This window comes from Meleagris gallopavo, chromosome 4 (assembly GCF_000146605.3).
Source record: "Meleagris gallopavo isolate NT-WF06-2002-E0010 breed Aviagen turkey brand Nicholas breeding stock chromosome 4, Turkey_5.1, whole genome shotgun sequence".
NCBI lineage: Eukaryota > Metazoa > Chordata > Aves > Galliformes > Phasianidae > Meleagris > Meleagris gallopavo.
Window position 1 is genome coordinate 28,007,411 of NC_015014.2, and position 23,707 is coordinate 28,031,117.

A 23,707-nucleotide genomic window follows, 5' to 3' on the forward strand; every position below is an offset into this window, starting at 1 on the left:
GCTGGAGGGGTCGGCCCTGAGGCTCCCCTCTACCCGAGGGGGCGGTTTGCGTGGAAAGTGAGGGGATTTCTCGGCAGATCTGCCTTTTGGAGGACATGCTGGACCTGCACGGTCCTAAGAGCCGGTGCTGCACGATCCCTGCAAAGCTCCCTGAAGGGTGTGGAGGTGCTGGGGGCACGTGGGGCACTTGGGAGCCTAAGGATGGGTTTGGCAGAAGGAGCCTCGCCTCAGCCTTGTGTCAGCTCTGTGGGAGTACTGCCTGTACCCTGTGGCCAGGCCAGCCCTCCTGGAGACGTCATGCTGAGGAGACACTGGCATCCAGACAGCAGGGCTGCAGCCTGAGCAGCAGCAAGGTGGCACTGGGAGAGCGTGGGCAGGGCTCCAGGAGGCCTCCCCGTTTGCAGCGGGAGCTTCAGCATTACACGTGTCACTAACTACACTGACCTTACAGCCCGTTGCTGTTGTGTATGTCTTTGGTTCGTCGGCTTCTCGGGAGTTACCTCTGACGTCTGCAGTCATCGTGTGCCCTGTGGGCAGCACTCTGCCAGGGCTCCTTGTGCTCAGTCCCCAGGGAGCTGCAAGGCATGTCGGTCAGTGGAAGCAAGCAGCCCGCCGCTAAACTTTGCATCCATTAGGAGGATGGTCTAAGAGGCTTCCAAGAATTGCCAGCAGGGTGAGGGAGGCGATTGTCTCTCTGCTCTGACCTTCTAAGGTCTATCTGGGGTATTGTGTCTGGGCCTGGGATTCCCCAGTACAAGAATTATGTGTAGCTGTTGGAGCAGGTCCAGAGGAGGGCCACAAGGAGTACCTCTCCTACTAAGACAGCCTAGAAAGTTTGCGGTGTTTAGCTTGGAAGGAGAAGGCTCCAGGGAGACTTCATTGCAGCCTTAATCCTCCTCAAGCAGGAAGGGGAGTGACTTTTTACACAGCCTGATACTGACAGTACAAGGGGAGATGGTTTTAAACTACAAGAGGGAAAATTTGAGTTAGATGTTAGGAAGACATTCTTTGCTCAGAGTGGTGAGGCACTGCAACAGGCTGCCCAGAGCTGTGGTTGCCCCATCCTTAGGGAATTTTAAGGCCAGGTTAGATGGTCTCTTGGGCAGTCTGATCTAGTGGGTGGCAGCTCAAACAGGGTTCCTTTAAGGTCCCTTTCAACCTAAGCCATTCTATGAAAAACAGCCAGCATGTATTGCTATTTGTTGAGGTAGTCCAAAGCTAAATAGTTTTGTGTTTCCATTTACCATAAAGTGCTAACAAAGGAGGAACTCCTTGAGATCAGTGTTAATTAATGCCTTGTATTATATATAAACATATTATTATATGTTTCTGTTTATGTTTGGGCTTTGGTATATTGAAGAGTTGCCAAGTGATTTGAAATGCTTCAGCGTTTACTCTGGTAAATTTTGTTCCTTTCTACAGTGGAAGCAAGGCTGAGGTGCAGACTAGGCCTCCACTAAGGTAATGTCAATTTTTGCAGGATTTGAGGTTATCATGTTTCATATCTAGGGCCTGAGCTATTATACCATTTCTTGTATGTTCTCTTCATCAGATTTCAGCATGCTGAAGAATTTTCTTTGTGATTGTGAAATTTAGCTCACTAGAAATACAGTAAAGTCATTAGGGCTATACTACTAGAAGGCTATGGAGATTCACTGATCACTCATGGAACTGAGGTTCCCTTGGTATTCCACACTTTTTTTTTTTCCCTCTGTTAATGGTTGTGTATCTCCAGGAAGGAAAGGAAAAGACAAGGAAGGGATCTTCTCATCTTTCCATAGCTTGTATTGCCAGCTAGTTAGAAAAGAGAAGTGTGGTATTTAATATACTAAAGCAGTAATTCTGATTCCAGTAAGTCACTGTCAAAGAATCAAATACGTTGTCCTGCATGTAGCTTATTTTTCAGTCTTTGGAATTAAACTTCAGGAATAGGCTTAATTGATGCGTATGTTGTCATATCATAGATTTCTGTACTGCATAATAGTGGTTATCAGTGCAGACATCTTACGGCATGTATATCTAGATTTGTAATGTTACTTCATTGTTTTATTTTTCAGAGAATGCAGATGGGAAATACATTTCCCCATTTCACGATATTCCACTCTATGCTGGATCCAAAGAGGTATATATTTTTGCTTTGAGTACTGTTTAGATATAAATGCACTTTTAAAAGTGAATTTTTTATACAATTAAGAGACAAGTCTGTAGTGCCAAAAGAGGCATTTTAATCCAGTCTGAATAATAATGTAAGCGAGGTAACTCCACCTCATTTTCTCAGTGAAGTTCAGTAATTTGTATTGAAGCATCACAACTTTGTAAATAAACCACTTGTCCTTTTAAATCTTCAGGTGACTGATGGTACGGGGAGCCGTCTCAGTACCATGTAATAATTCTCTGCATTTAAAGTTGTCTTCACAGGTTTTTGAACTCACTTTCTATTGTTATTTTAAAAAATGGATTTTTTCTATGTCTGCAGTTAAACGTGCATTTCCTTGCTGTGGGATGCGTACAGTACATACTTATGTGATTTCTGGTGTATTTTTTTAATTCCCAAAAGGAGGATTATAATTGGAAGCCAACAATAATGCCGAAGAGAGAAGTGGTAATCGCACCTTTAGAGAATTACGAGGCGTGAGGTGCAGCTGAGCACTTTCACGTCTTGTTAGCCACGTTCCCTGGAGTTTCATTATAGCAATAATGAAACGCCTGTTTTATATGTCACTGGTGCAAACTGACAGTCTTTGGTTTAGATTTAAGTTTGCTTATTATGGCACGCTTGTTACACAAACGGGTTGGGAGGGTTTTGGCCATTCTCTTGATTTGTTGCTGGGACTGTATGGGTGATGGGACTGGTGAGATAAGTCAACAGCTGTAGTGTGTTCAGAAGTCTCTATCTGAGTAGTGACCCAATCTCCTGAATTATTTAAACTGTCATTACTAAGATGCTCTGTGGACTGGGTGCTATTAATATAAAATCAAGGGGCATTTTCAGCCGCACGTTGTTTGGAGGCCTTGCTGGGTCTGCTTCAAGAGTTTAAGGTTTGGCGAGAAGGATTATGGTCTGTGAGTTTTCTGTGGATTAAATTACAGTACAGTGATGACTGATTAATGCAGAGAGTCTTTAATTTTGGCTGTGTGAGCAAGGAAAGAGCTTCCTGTGGGATGTGAGCACCAGAAAAGAGTTGTTGTGAAGGTCTGTGCTATTTTTACCCTTTTTTCGAAATGAGGAGGTTAGGACTTGCGTGTTATATTCTTTGCCTCTTCTAATCTAAGCTTTGTGAACTTAATTTTATGGTGGATAACTCCACGCCTATTTTCCATATTGTTTTTTGTTTTGTTTTTTTATTCTATTCAGGTGAGCAGAAGGATGACTGATGTGCTTTAAACAGCTGATGCCTAAACTGCTGTTTACAATCTCTGCATAGCAGAGATGTATATTTTTCTCTTGGTCTGTTAACATTGGGAATGTTGTAACTTCACAATAAAGTGGGATCAACAACTTATTTTTTAAAGTTACTGTTTGTGCCTTCCTACATGAAAGAGAGTGTTTCATTTGCATTTAAAACTAGTAATATCTGTACTGATGTGAATACACGATTGCTCTCTAATGTTCTTTACTTACCCTTACCTTATAGGATAAAGAGATTCCTGCAAAGAGGTCAAAGACTACAGGAAATGAGGTACAGCTGGGTTCTTCTTTTCCCTCCTCCTCCTTTTCTTTTCCCTCCTTTGCATCATTTTGCTGTTCTGCAGAGTAATCTTTTACTGAATATAGTTAACATATGTTCAAATGCAAGTCTTTCAAGAAAAGAATACTTACAGGGATTTAATATTCTCTTCTTTTAATGGGTCAGAAATGTTAGAATTCTTTTATTCATCAAAAAGTTCTCAAAGACAAACGCTTTTATACCACTCTTTCAAAGTTTCATTATAACTGTTACAGCATAGATATTTTCTTTTTGGCAAAAGCATTTGCAGTAAAAAACCTCCATTAGTGAAATATTCATGATGCTTTGACCATGGGTTAATTTTGGTATATATACAGAACTTAAGAGATTATAAGTATGTAGGGCAGAAATTAGAATTACTATTCCTGCTTTTTACACCTGAAGTTGTATCATTTTCTGTGCTCATCTAGTAAACCCAAAGAGAGAAAATCACATCTGCTACTGATTCAATATTAACTAGCACTAAAGTTGAATCTTAGAGAAGCCCAAAGAAATATGGCAGGTCTGTTTTTTCTGTGAAACAGAGTTGTTTATGCAAGTGTGTTTTCCAAAATGTAGCTTTATTTATTTATGTATTTTTTTGCTTTCCTTGGCGGGGGATAAAGTTCAGTGGAATAAACAAAGATAGGCATGTGTTTTGTTGTGTCCTTTTTTCTTTTCCCTGTGCTCCTCTGTCTTCTCGGTATCTGTTTGACCAGTCATATTACAAAGCTGTAACTATCCATCAATGTTAAAGAACTATCTGAAATATCTTCTTACAGGTTTACAGCTAGCATGGGGCACGCTGGTTTCTGTACTGTACACCAGTCCCCACACAGTCCTGCACAATGTGTTTCTTCCACCTTCCAGCTGCATGATACTTAGTGGGTTTCCTGCTGCTTGATGCCCATTTAAGTACTATGTGGTAGATGTAGAATTGTACCTGACAGATAAGTTGACAAGGAGAAGAAATATGTTCCAGTAGCCTTTCTTGACCTTTTTACAACATGAATTCTTAATTATTGGTCTTAAACACTGTGACGCTATCTGCTGTTTACAAAAAATGCAAACCCTGGTCTGTGCAGTGTTTAAATTTTGCCTGTGTGGGAGGGAAGTATGGTAGTTCATTTAAAACAGTATTTCTGGTTCCCTTTTTCTGATTTCTGGATCACTCTATGGCAAAACAAATAATAAAAAAAAAACCTGAGAAGCTGAGCAGCTCTTACTTTCTGGGCCAGTGTAGACTCTAGAGCTGCTTCACTTACCTCTCACTGTGAGAGAACTTTGGGCTGTGGTTGCATAAAGCTGTGGAAAAGGAGCAAAGACAAATGCAGATGTTGGTCTTTGAGCATCTCATGTGAGTACGCAAATGAATGTGTAATCTGCAAGCTTCCCAAATCTGTTTGGTCTTAAGTGGTGAAAGGGGAGAATGCAAATCATTTAGAAAACCTTTTTTCACCATGTCTGGGAGCTGAGGAGAAGAGAGAAAAGAAAGGGATCTTTGTGTTCAGGAAAGCAGTGTTCTGTCTTCCACTGCCACTCTTGCCTAGGGAGAAATGTATCCCTGCATGCTTGTGATCAGGGAAAGTATAGCTCAATCAGGGTATAAAGAGAAAATGAGAAATATAACGCTGTGTACTGATTTCTGAAGATCTTTGAAGCACTGTATTCCATAGCTTGGTCTAGGGATGCAAAGGCTACTGTTGTTACTGGGTGTTGAGTTATTCCTTTCTGCATTTGGCCAGAATTCAAAGGTACGAGTTCTGCTTGCCCTAGGAACACAGTTAAAACTCATGGTCTTACTTTAAAACTCAGGGTGGCACTTAATAGACAAATATGTTCAGAAGTGGAAAAAGATGCAATTTCTGCATGAGTCTGCTCAGTCTCTCTAACTTTAAATTGTTCTTTGCATTTCTTACAGAGGGAAAAGGGTCTCAAAAAAGGAGTCTGTTTATGGGATAAAGGAATGTGCCTCATATAAGTCTGTTAACTGTTCTGCAGTCTCAGCTTCTAGTTTGAAGGGAAAAGCTGTGATAGTTGTGTATTAAATCTTGTAAGGAACCCTTCTTTCTTGCAACATTTTAGACCTTCCTAAATCTCTGTTAAATTCAGTTTTGCAGCTGTTGTTGACAACTGATCTTTTGGCTGTTCAGAGACTTGGAAGGACTTACTTTCAGGGAGAAGCTATGTTGGAAGAAATCATATTCAGCTTCAGTCCCAGAACTGCCAGCCTGCAGTCTGAACCTCTGCTTTGTCTTTAGCATTGCAAGCTCTTGGAATCTGCTCTTCTTGAGTAAATCTTGCTGAAAGGCACCTGAAGTCTCACATTTGTGTCTAAAGGGATGGATGTTCCCATTGCGGTTACAGTCAAAACTGTCAGGGATGGACTGTTGACTACAATCTTACAAGTCTGGCAGAGAGGTTTGAAGAGGTCATAGTTTTCTTTTCAAGACTAATGTAAAGTATTGCTTCCCCGCTGTAGTGCAAGAGTTTCTAATCTATTGTTGTTGTATATGTCTTTGGTATTCACATTATCTCATTCAGGGGACTCAGGTGTTCCTAAATACAAAGGTTTATTTAAAACATTGGCCTTAATCTGTCCAAGCATGCAGAAATTTATACTCCTAACTTGCAGGCACCACCAAAGCAGTTGAAAAATAGCAGAGAGAAGTAAGACAGGTTTGGTTTTGTTGTGTTCTTGTGGCCTTTGTGGACTTAAGTTGAATTCCTTCTGTCAGGCAAAACCTTCTGATAGATTAGGCAGTGGGATGAGATACAACGATTCATCACTGTGGTCATGTAGTCTGAATAGGCAGTCTGATTGAGGGCCTGATGCTTGCAACAGAGTTCCCATTTGTGGTGTCAGAGTTGTCTTATGATAATGTCAGTGTGTTCCATAAGCAGGGAAAAGCTGGCATTATTTCCCATATAGTGCAGGTGCAAACTTGGGCTGTGTGTTCTGTCTTAATTACGGCTTCTGTAACCTTCTGTAGTTATGTTAGATGCTTTTTTGGTGTGTGTAACTTGGGCTGTAGTGGTCCATTACATGTGTTCAAAGAGCTGTGTGCTCCAAAATCTAGATTATCTGTGAAGGTTTCACCCTGATGTGTGAAATTGCCTAGCTTTTTTTCTGTGTATCTCTCCAGTAGCTGCAAATTTTGCTTTGTGTTCTTGTAGATTACGTCTGTTCTTCTCAGTGCTTATTAATCTTCTCTCATCTGCCCAAGAAACTTATTGGAGTGGAGTTGGTTTACTGTGAAAGCTGTATCAGTGGTCAGGCTTGACTTTAGAGAATTGATTTCTTGAAATCTGAGGTTTTATTTGCATCTTTGTCAAGGTTCTATCCTGAGTAGTTCTGCAGGTGAATGTGTCTGCTAACTAGTTGATCACTGTTTATATATCTGTGGATAAAAATTCTTCCACAATGTCCTCGATTCTCATTGCACTATAACATGAGGGAAGAACACTGTGAAGAGCTTAAAGGCACTTTACATTTACAGTGGGCACTGTGTTCCTTTTTTGGAAGGTGCTCTATTAACTTGTCTTGGGAAAGTTCTGCTGACTTCTCTTTAGATAAAGTATTTGGTCTCCAGATGCTACTGGTATCTAGTTTGTTGTTTTCATTGGCAGATGCCTCATAGCAAGTGTTATATCAGAAATGCTTATAACACAGGGTGTCATCTTATGAACAAGACCCGCTTCATTTATTTCTGGTTGTATTTCAAGCCAGTCTGTACTTTCGTTTTTTTTCTTTCTTTTTGTTTTCCCTTTGTTTGTCTTTCTGTCGTCTTATAAACTCATGTTATTGAAAACACTATTCTTTGTTCAGACTGCTAGCACTGGACTGCAGTTCATTCTTTTCATTCTCCTTAGTCCACAAATGCAAACTGCTGGTGAGAATCCCTGTAAGACTGCAAATGAGCAGGTAGATAAAAATGAAAATCATAGCTATTTTTTTCTTATCTCTGTCTTGTGAGCTCCACGTTTCTCCATGAGGAGGGTCAGTAGCCCCAAAATGCAGCCTTTAATACTTTCAGATACATTTTTTTAAAGTACTCTACTATAAAAATGACTAATGTAACGATTAGTCTTCAGCTTACCTCATGCAGTACTGATGGTGAATGCAGTCAGGCCTTAAGAAGCATATTACAAAGATAATAATTATACTGAGTTTCTCTTCTTCTCTTCGTATCTCTCATTTTGTCACTCTTCTTGTTCTGCATGAGTTGCTCCACTTCTTCAAATAAGCTGACACTTCAGAGTTGAGCATTACATGTTGCAATCCTTGAGCACAACTGTACCTATTCAAAACCCGCCCCTCAAATACACCAAGACAGGAACTTAGGAAGACTGAGAAATGAAATAGTTGAGCAAGAGGGACAGAGATTAGGCAAGGAAGAAAAACCGTTTCTGAGAATGATTAATAGGAATTCAGAAGGATGGGTTGCAAAAACAGTGTCAGAAATGTGCTTAATTTCTTTTCTGCTTACCTGTGATATTCAAATTTGTTACAACAAGCCTTGATCAAAATGAGCCATCTTCTCTAAGAATCTCTTCTTAGAACAAACCAGGGCCAGCAGTAACTTTTTCCCATTGGTCATTTGTTGAGACAAGTGTTCCACAGTTTACCTAGGTACAATGGTGTGGATTTTCCTTGCTTTTCTCAATAATTGTATGAGCATTCTGAAGAGTATTTCTATATCTCTGTGCTTAAAAGGCAAACAACAGCAACAAAAAAAGAAAGAAAAAAACACTCCCTGTTCCTATTGTCTCTATTGAATAATAGAAGTAGAAATGATTTTACATTAAAAACAATTTAATTCAAATGGAATGCAGTAAGTTGCCAAGCCTTCTTGAAGAAAACACCCTGCTAATGCAAACACTTATTTACATCCTACATCAATTCCTGCGTGATGTAGTTTGAGTGTCCTTAGATAATAAAGAATTCTGTTTAGAGAGTTTCTTTTTCTGATGTAATTTTCTGATGATTTTCATACTCAGTTTGAGGAACTGGGAAATATATATTTGATCTTTCCATGCTGATTTTTTTTTTTCCCTTTCTCTCCTCCAGATATAATAGAGCAGAAATACAAACGTATGTCCTCTCTTCACGTTAACCCAAAGTCAAACAAGCTCCATGGCACCGTGGGTTAAACATCCCTCTGGACCCTATAAGGTCACTTTCCCTAACTTATGAGTTCTCTCCCTTTTTTTGAATCTAGATAAAATCTGGACTTTGGCAAGCAGTGATCTCATAGGCAGACCAGCTGACTGCTGGCATGTAAAGGCAACTAAATGCTAAACTTCCTAAAGCAATAGTTTTTGTTTCATGAGAAATTAGCTTCTGGGGTTTTTTTTGTCTCATTGGAAGGTGTGCCATGGGCTGTTGGAGCAATCTTACCTTTGCTTGAGGGGGTAGAAGTGCTCATGTGGCTTTTTCCTGAGGTGAAATTTTTTTTGTTTTTACTGATGAAAGATAAAAATATCAATTGCCAGACACATTGACCAGCCAAAGCTAACCACTGATTGGCATAGGCAGATGGTAATCTGTGGAGACATGATGCCTGAGATGTTTCTGTTTGCAGCTGGGGCCAGCAGTGTTCTGCAGCAAGCATTTGAGGGAGAGCATTGTAGTGGATGGAGGGAATAGTTACCTGGTGTGGAAAAGAGTATAAGAGTGAAGGAAAAGGAATCCTGGATGACATTTAGGCAAGCAGGGAAACAAGGCAGTAGGAAAGCAGAGGAAAAAAGAAAAGCAACCTTAAAACAAAACCCACAACCTAGAGAAATATACTTCTTTCTTTCTGTCTGTCAAACTGTCTAATATGTGGTCGTTCCACTTCGGTGAATTCTGCCTCATCACTGTGAAAATGTAATTGCCCTATAAATAAAACTTTATTTTTAAAGGTAATCACTGCATGAAGTTATTAATCTCTTGTAAATGCTTGTGGCAGCTTAGTATTAGTGAGAGTACTTCTGGGGCTGGGTTTTTGTTTTTGGTTTGGTTTTTGCATACGAATTAATCTGTCTGGCTGTCACATTTAAGACCTGACGATTCATGTTTGACTGACACCACAAATTATGAAGGCCTCGTCTTAAAGCCAAGTCAAATCCAACTTGAGAGAAGCATTGTAGTTCGCTTCAGTCCAGCTGTGGTCTAGCCCTGAGAATTGTTCTAGTGAGGAACAATGAAAGTTCCAGGCAGCATTTACAGGTTGTTGTATTTGAGGTGGTGAGGAAAATAGGCAGTCGCATTCTTCATAATACAAGATTTTCATGGAGAACGAGTTGTGTGTAACTGCGGGGGAAGTTTGTCCTCCTTCTGCCTGTAGCTGCCAGTCAGAACAGTTCTTTCACTTGCCGGCAGTTTCTTGTCAGCACTGGCTTCCATGCTGTGCATTTCTTTTTCCAAATGTTTCTGAGATGGATGTGCAAACCTTCTTTGGCTCTTTTCCAGCCTTGCCCTTACCTGCTGCTGCATGTGCATTTCTTTGTTTTGTTCTGCATCTACTTCCTTAGTGTTGATGTCTTTGAACTCTCTTTGAGGGCTTCTCGGTTTCAACTATGCTTGTATACATAAAATGTGCTTTATGGAAGTGATCTGGAGCATTCTTTTTCCTTTTTTTTTTTTTTTAACTTTTCCTCTTGTTTAATGTGCTTATTTATGACCTAATAATTACGTAATAATGCCACTGATTACAGTATGGGCACGGTACTTAGAGATGGCAAATTTCATTTAAATCTACTGGAATTTGCCATCAGGATTGTGTATAGCTTGTGGTCTCATGGGAAAGACAGTGGGTGACCGTGAAAGCTGCCTTCTTGCTTCTTGCATTCCATTTTTGAGGGGAAAAGATCACAAAACCATTGGAGTGACCTTAATCAGACTGTGGCATTGCCCCTGCTAGTGGTATATTTTTGCTGTAACTGGAGAAGGCAAATAGGAAAAATCCAAATATTTAAGTGTCTGCCACAGCTTTACTAATGGTATAGTTTGAGAGTCAGTACAGTTTTCAGTCGGTTTATTTTTTTTCTACAAATGTCTTCAAAAACATATTTTGACCTTTCCTGATTTGGTGCCATTTTTAATAATACAACAAGTTTCTTTTTATATGAAGAGGTGTCTCAGGTAATGTGATATTTGGGATTATTACTCATGGAGAAAATAATTATCAGCATTGCTGGGTTGGTCCAGTTACCCACATTGATTAATACTCTGTTCTCCTTAGTGTTTAAATCTGATAGCTTCAGAAGAGCAAACCTTACAGCAGTTATAGCTTTTCTTAGGTGTTTTTTTTTCTTTCCATTGTTAATTTTTACTTTGTTTCTTACACTAAGGTGAGGTATCTGCATCCTTTCTCTGCCATTGCTTTTGGATTCATTGTGCCTCACTTCAAATAGATGTGACTGACAGTCAACTATGTCAGTAGCTGTTAGGTGTTTTCTATTTTTTTAATTTAAAAAAAAAAGGCAAAAAAGAAGACCTGAAGAAATTAATCCTCGTGGTGGTTGTGAGAGAATGCATTGTCCTTTCCAGTGCTTGAAAAAAGATAACTCGTAATGTAGAAATGTCCAATCTTTTTTGACTAGAGGACAGAATACTGCCTTGTGATGAACTATTCTATGGGCTTATTTAACATTGTGTGAAGAGCAGTACTGGTACTGCAACAAGAAAACTGTGTATTTCCATTATTCATATTCTCAGAGGTGAATAGGTGAAGGATGAACTGAAGAGGCTGAATATTACTGTGAGGAGCTAAACTAATTGTACTTAAGTAAAAACAGCTGCAATAGAGAGATTTGTTGTACGTTGCAGCTGAACGTAGAGAATTTTTTTAATTGAAAAATATTACTTGCTAAGTGGGTTTTATTTTCAGTTCTTTAATTGTTTTTATTTTAGGTCCTATTTAATATGGTTGTAGAAGTGCCTCGTTGGACAAATGCAAAAATGGAGGTAATTAAGAAAAATACTTGAATATATAGGTATTTATGAAAATAATGACAATACAGTGGGTTCCAGTATTTGGAGTTTAATCAGCGTGGATTGCTCTTTATAGATATTCTTTTTCCTTTGTTAAAATAATAACTTGAAGTTGTGCATATAGACAATTACCAGTGTGATTACGAAAGCCTCTGAGGCTGGAATTCTGTTCCCATTCTGCAGGTACTCCTTCCTGACAGCCATCTGACTGCAGGATACTGTATACCTGCAGCAGATACTGGGGCGCTGGGCTGCAGAACACTGTCTTACCACTTAGCCTTAGTCCTGCTCACTCATGAAACACTCAGGTCAGAGGATCTGAGGCAGTGGCACAGGTTGCCCATAGAGCTGGTGGATGCTCCATCCCTGGAGACAACCAGGGTCAGGCTGGAGGGGCTGTGAGAGCCTGATGGAGCTGTAGGTGTCCCTGTTCAGTGCAGGGAGGTTGGACCAGATGGCCTTTAAGGGCCCTTTCAACTCAAACCATTCTAGGATTGAATTTCTCTCACTTCCTATTGTATGATAGCCCGCATCCTGACAAATGAAGTGACAAGTGAAGGAAGTTTCCTTTTGACAGAAAACTGCATTAGGCCCTCACTCATACCAAGTATCTCCTTCTGCAGTTATTTTAAAAGTAGAGCCCAGTGAGTTGTTCCTCTGCTGTTACAATGTAGAAGCTAAGTAATGCTTCATCTATAGATTTTGTGAAAGCGTATCTCACAAGGGTATTTTCTGTCTTTCTGAACATTTATGTTAGTTTTGGAAATGTTTTCCAGATGCTTTCAAGAAATTTTGTGGGTTAGCTGATGAACTATTTTGATTACTAAAAATAACCCCGAAGAACCTCCCCAGCCTCTTTGTTCAGAACCTTTTCTCTTCTTCCCTGATGCTGGAATATCATTTGAACTGTCTTTATCACCTGATTTGTTATTTTAGAAGTAGGATTACTTAGGATAATTGGCTTGTGTTATAAGATGAAGGTTTGTTGAGGAATCTGAGTTCAGTTTTCCAGTTTTGCTCTCTCTCCCCTTCTCTTGGTATGTTACTTTGAGGGGAGAAACGTTTATTGTCCTGATAGATTCAGAAGTACTGGATTTGGATGTTTTCTGGCTTGATAGCATACCAGACATAATACATACATTTTAGTATACCTGGAGGCTTCTTTGTTAGGGCAGAGAGTTGACCTGCCTTGCTGTTGTATCCTGTAAGTCCTTCAGCACAGACTGTGGTAAGGTGATAATACCAGCCCTTCTTTGTCTCTGTGCTGAGGCTCCCTTGTGTGGAGGAGAGACTGTAAGAAATTAAACCTTGCTGTTGAAAGAATGTATTACACTGCTACATTTGTTGCATTTCTTTTGTCCTTCCCTTGTTTTTACTGAAGATGCTGTTTATTTTTGCCATTATTGGCCCTCTGCCTACTGTTGTCACTTAATCTTCTTTGCCTCAGTGTATATCAAGAAAAACCATAACTGAGCTCCATTTTTGTCATAATCTCAGGTTCCACATCTTCCCTGTTTGGTTATGACCAGAAGCAGTGATACCAGGTGTGAAAATAAGTGTGGGAGGGCTTATTCATGGAATAAATGTGTGTTACTGATAGGGTATTGTGGCCCAAACAGTTTGAATTCCTTTAGGATGACTTTGCTTTTGGTGTTTTAGTTAAATTACAAGGATGTTTTAAAATGGATGTGAACTAAGTGCTGTGTGCCCATGTGTATGGCCTGAACCAGCACATGCTCCAAGCCCTTAACAGATATGACAACATGCAGGTGAGTCAAGCTAGTGTGGATTTTTGTTGTGATGTGGAGTAGCAAAAGGGCAGTTCAAGTGAATTAAGTAGATAGGCTGCTGGGTTTATATTTGAGGTAGTAGAAGGATTATGACAGTAATAAACTCTTTTGTAATAATTAGTCCAGTCCTTCCAGGAGGGCTCCTTCAGGTGTAAGAATGCCTTCTAATGCTAATTTAATTTGTTCCAAACCTAACATGAAGTTGTCATGTGGTGCCCATGCAGAACATGTCCTTACCAAAAAGCTTCTGTATGCTTAGAAGTGATGGAGACAAGGGATGTATGCACTAGGAGAGCAGTGGCCGGGGGGGGGTGTGAGGATGATGAAACAATCCCCTGTTGCTGTCAAAGCCCTTGTTATCTGAAGAACTTGTTCCACCATTTGTATCTCTGTTGAAATTGTACCATAAAGAGCAAGTTCTTTTCAGTATTTGATTGACCGTGACAGTCTCCTTATAAATTTATGTCTTTCTCTTCTAGAAATAATTCCTCTGCATACTTCACAGCATTATTTAAAACCTTAATAAGCAACTTTTTGAACATGACCCTTGAGATTTACTGTGGGACCATCAGACTCTTAATACTCCTCAAACCACAAGCACATGCTCCAGGATGAAGCTAAATGGTTGGATACTGAATGAATTGCTTTTTGTTTTACAGTTCTCTCTTTCTCTTTGTCTTTCATGATCTGCTTAGATTGCCACTGAGGAGCCGTTGAATCCCATTAAACAAGATACAAAGAAAGGCAAGCCTCGATATGTGGCAAATATCTTTCCTCACAAGGGTTATATATGGAATTATGGTGCCCTCCCTCAGGTAATGTTTTTGTTATAATGGTGAAAGTTTTCTGTCTTCTGTGTAAATTGCCTTGTAAATCTTGAATACTGCCTGAATGCAGATCAGCTGCAAGAGGGATGTTTCTCTTTGATAATTTGGAAATTAGAATTTTTTTATGTAAGGCTTTATTATCTTCATAAATTTTGGTCAGAACTTGGGTGTGGGTGTAAATATGAGTGCTGTTTCAGGAGGGAGTTAAATGATCAAGAAATTTTGAATCTTCAGTTTGTATCTGTGATATGTAGTTACAGAATTAAATTATCATGATTTGCCATTCAAGAAAACTTCCTCATAGAATCATAGTATCGTTTGAGTTGGAAGGGACCCTTAAAGGCCATCTGGTCCAACTCCCCTGCAATGAACAGGGACACTTACAGCTTCATCAGGTGCTCAGAGCCCCTCCAGCCTGATCTTGGCTGTCTCCAGGGATGGAACATCCACCGCCTGTCTGGGCAGTGAGTCCATAGAGAATCTACTGGTGCTGAAGTCTAAGCACAGTTCCAGCAGCAAAGGCGTGGCTCAAAGAATACAGCTGAGAAAGTAGTCCTAATCATTCAAAATAAGTAAATGAAGCATTCCCATGCACCTTCCTCATCCTTACAATATTTGCCTGATTCCTACAGCTCTGCTTGCCAGATGTCTGTTAGCTCCACTCTTGAGTATTATGAGAACATAAACTCTGGCCCTTAGGCAACTCTAAATCTGACAAATCAAGTCAGAAATACTTCTTCAAGTAGCCCTTTCCTGTTTAAGCAAGACATTAAAAAAAAAACAACAGCAACAACAACAAAAAAAAACAACCTCATTTAGGATCTCCATGTATTGCAGCATAAATGTTAATCAGGATTTCTTAATATCTTTAAGTAAGAGGAACACTTATCTTTCTTTAGGTTAAACCTCAACTGCCTTAGCTAACTTTGCTCTGAACTGGAAGACTTTACTGATTGTGGCACTTTCAAAACTGTGTTTGAGCCTTCTTGAACACACACAAACCAAAAACTAATGGCTGAAGTTTTTGACATAAAGTTTTAAACTTTTTTTCCGTTTTTCATTTCTCTGAATAGCACATTAATGTTAAGCCAGTATTGAAGGACACGATGGAGCTAGAAAAGATAGTTTCTTTTTATTACGCTTAAAGCAGTGAAAGTTTACTCGTGAAAATGTACTTATGTATTTCATCCCTGAAAAGGAGATACTAGGTAGGGGGTGGAGCATAGCAATGAAGTCCTTATCCAGTTAGCACTCTCAGTAGATAGTTTCCAGTTAGGTATTGCTAAAAACAACAAAAAAATCCATTTAACATTTTGAAATTTGTTTGCTCCTTGGTACAAAACTAAAATTAAACATCTGAATAATCTCCTGAATGATGTTCATTTTGCTGGACTGATAAAACAGACCCTAGGAAATGCATTTAGTTCCCCTTACTACCTTGTAAGTAACAGGGCTGAAGATGATGTAGTTTTTCTTTTATGTAATGACTTTAAAAGGTCGTTTGGATCCTTACACATCCAATTGTCGAAGTCTAGATTATCCTCCAGATTCTTAGTAGCAGCTGTCACAAATCCAGAGGACTTTTCATCAGTGTCAGCAGTTGCCAGACATTTCACTGTCATGTACAGGAGAGATATGTATTTGTGACTGCTGTTTTACACCCTAAAACAAAGAAGGAAAATGTCATTAGGATTATCATTATTGCAGGAATTGCTTTCCTGTCCAGAGAGTACTACCATTCCTGGTCTACTCCTCTGTTTTTATGGGAACTGCAGGTGGAGAAGTACAACTGGGCTGGAGAATGACATTGATATGAGGTCTTTAAAAAAAAAAAAGTGCTTTGGAAGAGTACTGGAAAAATAAGTTTTAGATTGAAATTCTCTCCTCACTCCACTTAAGTGACTTTTTTTTTTTTTTCTGTAATGCTGCTGTCTATATACTTGAGCATTTGCTTTTCAGTTCTACCTTTTAGCATCAGTCAGGTTCTCAAGAACAAGAATATGAGCTGAAGGCTTCACCATGTAAAATATTTTCTAACACCTTTTCAGCATAAGCTCATTTGTCTTAGAATTCTTGCCAGAAAAAACTTCTCAACTGTAGAATCGTGCCTTTCATTTTAAGAGACAAAACAAGTACTGGTCTTGTAATTAGGTTATACTAATGTGGGTATGAGATTTGAATTTACGTCTCAGGGAATCTTCCTTAGTCTCAATTGCTGGCTGTTCTTGGGTATGTGTACATCTGTGTATGCAAAAACACTCGGAAGTATTTCAGACCTAAATTCAAAACTTCAAAAAATTGGATGCTGACAGAACCATACCTAGTAACTTAGTCTAGTTCAAAGTCTAGATGATTTTGAAGAGAACTTACGCTAGTGCAGGTACATCTAAAGAATATAATAAGAGTCTGATTGTAGGGTGTCTGAGTTTAAGCCTAGAAGTGCTGGTAACAGAAAAATATATATATTCTAGGTCCTTTTCTGGCTTAATCACTGCTGAAGTGCCTGTTCTGTCTTAAACAGAGTTGATCTATTTGTTGCTGTTATCTATCCTCAGTCAGTTGGTTGTTCAGAGTTTTGGTTGGTTGATTGATTTAACTTTTTCTTTTCCGATTGAGTAAGTCTGCTCTCAGTTGACTTTTCAGTTGGTGTTATTATAACCACTTAATAATTTAGTGGTTAGATGAATAGTAATTGCAGATCAGTTGGTAACTCTCAATTCTTCTTCCTTTGACAGACCTGGGAAGATCCAAACCATACAGATAACATTACAGGATGCTGTGGGGATAATGATCCCGTTGATGTTTGTGAGATAGGTTCAAAGGTTTGTCATTGTCAAGATTAATTTCATGCTTTGGCTACAGCTTTTGAGAGAGAACAGCAGGTGGGAAGCAAGAAAAGGTGATAGTAGTCAATCTTGGGATGACTAAAATATGTCTGATAGATCTGATAATAGATAAGAAAGCAGTATTTGTTTTCTTGTTGTTTATTCTTTTTTTTGCTTGTTTTTTGTGAAGTAGGAAAATATCTGGAGAAGTCTGGGTGCTGGATAAAGGAGAAAATTGGAGTTCTTTGAGATTTGTGGCTGGGCAGAGAGTTTTGAAGGAAGGAAAAGAGAGTTAAGATTTTGAAGAAGGAAGGAGAGGACTTCCTTCTTCTTCCCCAGCTAGCAGCGCTAGAGATAAAGCTAAGTTACCAAAAGATGAGGAAATATGGCAGTGTCACGCAAATAAGATTAAAAGGTCAGACCCACAAAGGAGTTAAGTTTGAGTTTTCTCATGGGTGGAACAGAGATGGACCCTCCTTCTGTAGAGGAAAAGAACCCATTGCAGTTACAAGGTATGGAGTGGGTGGATGAAAAAGAGGCACAGTAAACACTATTAGTAGGTATAGAGGGAAGGCTTAGCACACTGAAATAAAATCCTCTTTATCCGGAGGCAGCGAAGAATGGATTAATCTGCTGTGGGTACCAAAGATGGGATAATAACACAAAAGAGTTTGAAAGAGGGATCTCTTGGGCTACCTAAGGCAAGAGGAAATTTAACTGGTGACCTCAACAAACGTAATTTCACGTGAGGAAGGGAACCTGAAGCTGAATTTCAAGGGGTCCAGAGAGTGTTATAAGGGAATGTTATCTGATAGAAGGTCCAAGGAAAATGAAAAAAAGAGTTGTGCTAATATTTTTGGGTAGGAGAGTCTACAGTGTGTGTCTGTGTGTGTGCATATGTTCCAGTTTAGAGGAGGGAACAGCAAGAGACAGATGAAAACCAAGAGTAGAGAAAGCAGGGAGTTAAGGGGCAGGAAGGAGCTAGGAAATGCTTGAGAGATACTTCTAACTTGCAGATTGGGACAAAAATGAGGAAGGTAGGATAGAGGAGAAGTAAAATATTCTGGCTTGTGTTATCTCCTTAAATAAATAATGGCTGGAGAATTGAGAGTTTAAGGTAAGCAAGGGTGGGACAAGGCTGATGGGTACTGGGTTTGAAGGTCTATCTTGCAATGTTGTTAGCTGCTGGCCAAACAGATACGAAACCATTTTGTTGGAAGAGAAATTCCAGAAAGCGTTTTTCACATATTTTTATTATGTTCTGTTCTAGGTTCGCTCTTCTGGTGAGGTTGTTCAAGTGAAGGTCTTGGGTGTTTTAGCTCTTCTTGATGAAGGAGAGACAGATTGGAAGATAATTGCCATTGGTGTGGATGACCCAGAAGCCCAGAAAATCCATGGTAAGCATTTTTACCTTTCTTAATGCAAGTTGTGTCACCCACTTGAATGATTGTACCTGAGTTTACACCACCCAGGACAAGAGGATACAGACAGCTAAGAGACAAAAATTTTCTTTTTTCACTGTTTAAATTCAGATGCTTCCCTCAAAGTGGGCATGTATGTTTTCATACTGAACTTTTGGAAAGGTTGATGGGGATTTTTGCGAGGACTTGATATAGTGAAAGTCTTCTGTCTTCAGGGACAATTCATTCTGAAAGAGATCTCTTAAAATTAGTCTTATCTCCATTGTAGTAGTACATATTTACCCACTCAGATTGCATAGCACACTGCTGTTTTCCTTGTTGACAAAGCATTTCCAATGTTTTGTGACTTGTAACTGCGTTAACTATCAGGGATTGTTGCTAATATGAACAGTAAGATTTCTCGTATTAACTTGGAAATTTGGAAAGTGAACTTTTGATGCAGCCTTCTCTTGGCCTTGCTGATGATTGGCTTTGCAGGATGAAATATCCTATGCAGTCTTCCTCCTTATGATCATGCTTCTGGTATCCAGATGAAACTCAATAAGTAAAATGTATGTGCAGCAGTTTGAATAAAATGAGAGGTATAATTTTGCTTCTCTTTTTAAGAAGAGGATGTAAATACATTAAAGATAGAGGGAGTTAGGTTTTTATGGCACAGATAAGGTGCAACTCTCCTCTGGATAAACAGAGCTTCGTTTTATTGAGTGCAGTTGTTCTGAGATTCATGAGAATCATGTGAGCTTTATCTGGCAGTTAATGGCTGTTAAGAGATCAAAAATCATATATACCATTAAGTCTTCATGGTCAGAGCCTGTTCTTTGTTGGCAGATCTCACCAAGGCACAGCATGGCCTTTCTTTAGGAGTAGGGGTATCCAGTAATTTTGAGGAATTGTATTTCTCAGCCACTGAGTCTTTTTCCTGGTTTCTGAATGTAAAGTAACTATATCACTGGCCTGGCCCTTCATTCTCAGTTTTCTTGCAGGTTGCTTTGAGGTGGAGAATACTTGTGGGGGAAAAAGGGGAGAAGAGGAAATGAGGAAAAGGAAACTCTTGGGTTGATACTGATTAAAATCGTGGGGCAGATAAATTACATCATAGTTCTTATGACTTAACTATTTTTGCAGTTAGAGATTAAGAAGTTCAGCTTGGGGAAAGAGTAATTAATAGTTTGTTGTTACTGTTCGTTTCAATTTAAACCTCTCTGTAGTTTTTATTGGGATGTGATATAATTGTCAGTAGTTTAAAGACAAATAATTAGCATTTTATTTCTGTACTTTATTCTGTTTACTTTCATATTTTTTTCTTTAATAATCTGTGGGAGTTTCATCAGAGAAGTGGATGAAAGAATTTTAAAGGAGTTCAACTGAGTAGTAGGAATAAAACTGAGAGTTTATACCACTGGATTAAGTAGCTTTGTTCTAAAACAGAAGGTTGGTTGTATTGTATTTGTTTTTGTACAGGTTATGACTGATTTGTGTTAGCTGTTAGCTTTGGTTTGTTTGGCAAGGGAGTAAGAGTTTGTCTTTTTTAAAATGCAAACCCTCACCTGTAATTGCTGTGCGTATGCTTTCTTATCAGAGAATGGAAGCAAAATTTCAAGAAGAGCTGCCTTTCTGAGGTTCACATCATGGAAAAATATTTATCTAGTTCAACATGATTTCCTTTCAGGGTTGGAGTTACAGTCCTGTATTTAAAAAAAAAACATGACTAGCTTGCAGTATTTAACAGCAATCCTTCTTTGTTCTAAAAACAAGCAAATCTGTTGGAGTAGGCAATACAATATATCCTTTTATATGTGTTTTTTCCCTTTCCTGGAGATGTTAATTATTTCTGTATAAAGGGACAGCAGCTCTGGATAAAACTGATATCTCCCTCATAATTGACGTGCTGCTATGTTATCAGTAGTGGCCTCCTAGGGGAAGATGAGGCCAAGTGTTGCGTTCTAAGTATGTCCAGTCATTTTAGCATCATTTGCTAAACATTTTGAATTGAACAGAGAATCATCACATTTGCTTTCAGCTCAGTATGTGCACAGCCCCCAGTGAACATTTGGAGAAGATAATTCTAAGGTTCTGGAGTGGTGATTACTTGTAAACCCCATCCTGAGCCCACGCAGTGTGTTAACTTCACTTGCTGCTTTAAGCACACCCCAGGTACTCTGTATGTTCTCCTTCAGGGACTGTGATCATTCTCGTAAGTGCAATTGATTTTTCTGAGACTTCGCAGAACTTAAAACTGTGCAGTCCCAACTTCTGAGCGGTCCTCATTGTTTATTCATAGCTCTCCACTGTATTTTATCCTGCAGGCATTTATGGATAAATACTGTTTTAAATTGGAATCCCTGCCTAGAACTCCCTATTTCATGCAGAGCAGTAAAAAGCTCTGGTTTATAGTGGCAGTACACAGGAATGGTAAGCAATGCTCAACACCTGCTGGAGTGGGAGCTGTGTCATCAGTGGGAAGAGCAGAGACTTAGTGTCTTTTTGGACTGACTTTTGGAAGGTAATCCGTTTGCTTTTATAGGACTTAATATGGGTGGGTGCAAGGACAATCTCCTGATACAAGCTGCACATGAGATGCAGCTGTCTATATATAGAGAAACCTTCATTTAGTCTAATATCTAGACGTGTTCAGGTATTTATCTGGTTCAGTAAGATCTGTCTTTGTGATACCTGGAAACCACTGTGTTGTCTTTCTGCTCAAGCAATTGCTGGCCAGATGGTTAATAACAGACCAACGAAGTTACTTCAGACAAGGATCTGGGAGAGGGCCTAAAAGCTCTCTGTGCCCTGAAACACTAAATCTTGGCAGTATAATAGACCTGGCTTTTTTTTTTTTAATGTAGCATACCGGCCAAGAGAAGAAGCAGATTCTTGGACTGAAAAGGCTGCCTGTCTGTTCATCGCATAATTTGGATTGAATTTAATGCTCTGAAATTCACATGTATATCTGATGTGTTTTACAAGATTGGGCTTAGAAAGAATGAGCCCTATTTTGGTGCGGTAATTTGGCCTGAATGTATGCAGCATCTTCATCTTGGAAAAGAGGTTTTAAGTGACTGACAGTTGAAGCAACTTATGAAAGGTCTGACTTTCAAGAGGTTGTTTTGCCTGCCCAACGTGAATTGGGCCATTTGTGTATGCTGGATGGCATTTCTGAGGTGATTTACTGGCCTGGGATTTTAGCAACCGTTATATACTATTGCTTGGTGGAAAGATCCCTAAATACATTAAACAAAAGTTGGTGATTTCTACCAGCTTTGTTGTATTGCAATTTGCTGGTAGTGATGTAGTTAACTGTGATACATTGTCATGCTTCTTTCCCAATGTACAATGGAAGATTGCCTTTTTGAGTTTACATGATCAAACCCAAAATGGCAAAAATCAAGTATATTGCACATTTTGTCCCGTATATTGTTACATACTTTTGCATTTGAGTGTATTTGTATGCAGAGCAGCAACAGAGGCCATGAAAACCTTTGTTGTGGATTTGTGTAAACATTAAATATAAAGGAATTAATTATCTGTACTAGGACTCCCCCTCCCACTCCCTCACACCATGCTGCACAAAATACACCAAATGCCTTTATATGGAATGTAGCTGCTGCTTCCTGTGAATGTTTATAAGATGTTATTAAAAACATATGTCCTGTCTTCCTACAGACCTTGTTTAGAAAGCTTGCTGCTAGCATGTTGTGTTAGCTTTGCTTGCAAGAAGCAGCATCTGTCATACTAAAAATGGTAGTTTTGTACAAATGCTTTTGTCACTCCCTTTTGTAAAGCCTGATAGAACTGGGAGCTGCATTTGCATTGGCTTGCTCCTTTGACAGAGAGCTAGCAGCAGTTGTTTGTGCCAGCCTCTCGAGATTTTTCTTATTGAGGCTGAATTGCAGCCCTTAACATGATTAGCCATTTTTTTAATCCTTGTTGCTTAATTTTGGTGCCCAGAAAAATGGAGGCAGTATAAAGAAATCTCCTCATAGTACCTGGTGGATATATGTGCTAAAAATGTGCCTGCAGGAGCTTGACCTGTCTTCTTGACGTGTCTTCTGTCACATTGAGGGCTTGCTTGCAGAGATGAAATCACATTTGACCAAGTACATGCTTGTTGCTCTCATTCGTGCTTAGCCTCCTTTGCTAACCCAAGTCAGAGGAAAGGTAAGCGGACCAAGGACAGTGTCTGCTGTGGAGAAGACATCTATCTCTAATTTGTTTGTATCTTTCTCATGATATGCAGCTTGTTTCTATAGGTATTAATGTACAAAATCTCTGTACAGAATATTATATTTCCTTTCACCTTTCTTTGCTTGCTCTTCTGTTATCTGAAGATATTTGTCTCTACTTCCACTTGGTACCCCAAACATGCTGGTTGGATTTCAAAGAAAGTGGGAGGCAGGTTGACTTTCATGTTTGTCCGTGGTGCCTTTTAATAAACCAAAGAGGTACCTGTTGAGTGATGGGAGAGTTGCAGTTTGCCTTGTGTTTTGTGCTGTGTGTGGACTCCACAGCAACAGGGTTGGGTTTTTTGTTTTGTTTTGTTTTTTTAGTTGTATTTTCTCCTGATGCTTGCCCACCAGCTCCCATTATGATACAATTTTCTTTTTTAGTCAACAGTTTAAGATCCATTTAGTGCCCTGGAGCTAGCAATCATAATAAGGAAAAGATAAATAAAACGTGGGAAGGGTTGGCTGAGTTGGAGAGTAGTTTGGATGAAGCCAAGGAAATACAAGCAACCACTATCCCTCTTAATTTCTCAGAAACACAATATACAACAGTTAGTACTTCAGGGGCTATGTGATGGTACAGCATTGTATGGGCCTGATTTGTTTTTACCTATGCCAGGTATTTTCCAGTAGTGAGAAAGTGAAATTCACAGAGACGATTCTGCCCATGAAGGTCAGTGTCCTTGTGTTAAGGAGGTAATGAAAGCTTGCTCCAAAGGCTATTCTGTTATTTGGGTCCTCTAAACAAACATAAACAAAGCCTATAAATACGGAATGCCATATAGGAGGGGGCTCACATGTGACTTAGTAAAGAGTAAAGCACTTTTATTGAACAATTTTTGTGGGAGTAGGAGGCAAATGATCTAGTAAGAAAAACGGAGAGGCAGAGTTAGGTGAAAGGTTTATTGGAACAGGAACCAGAAAAAAAGGAGC

General features: G+C 39.3%; 1 protein-coding gene across 1 annotated transcript in view; it reads left to right on the top strand.

Moving 5' to 3' along the window:
* The window catches only part of LOC100544649 (inorganic pyrophosphatase 2, mitochondrial-like), a 39,227-nt gene extending 20,576 nt beyond the window's left edge, over nucleotides 1-18,651 (top strand). Inside the window, exons 2-7 of the mRNA XM_010709790.2 lie at nucleotides 2,058-2,122; nucleotides 3,636-3,680; nucleotides 11,608-11,661; nucleotides 14,174-14,293; nucleotides 17,041-17,127; nucleotides 18,401-18,651. Coding sequence (XP_010708092.2) covers nucleotides 2,058-2,122; nucleotides 3,636-3,680; nucleotides 11,608-11,661; nucleotides 14,174-14,293; nucleotides 17,041-17,127; nucleotides 18,401-18,550 — 521 coding nt within the window. The 3' untranslated portion in view covers nucleotides 18,551-18,651. The remainder of the gene's footprint in view (nucleotides 1-2,057; nucleotides 2,123-3,635; nucleotides 3,681-11,607; nucleotides 11,662-14,173; nucleotides 14,294-17,040; nucleotides 17,128-18,400) is intronic.
* Nucleotides 18,652-23,707: the final 5,056 nt, after the last annotated feature.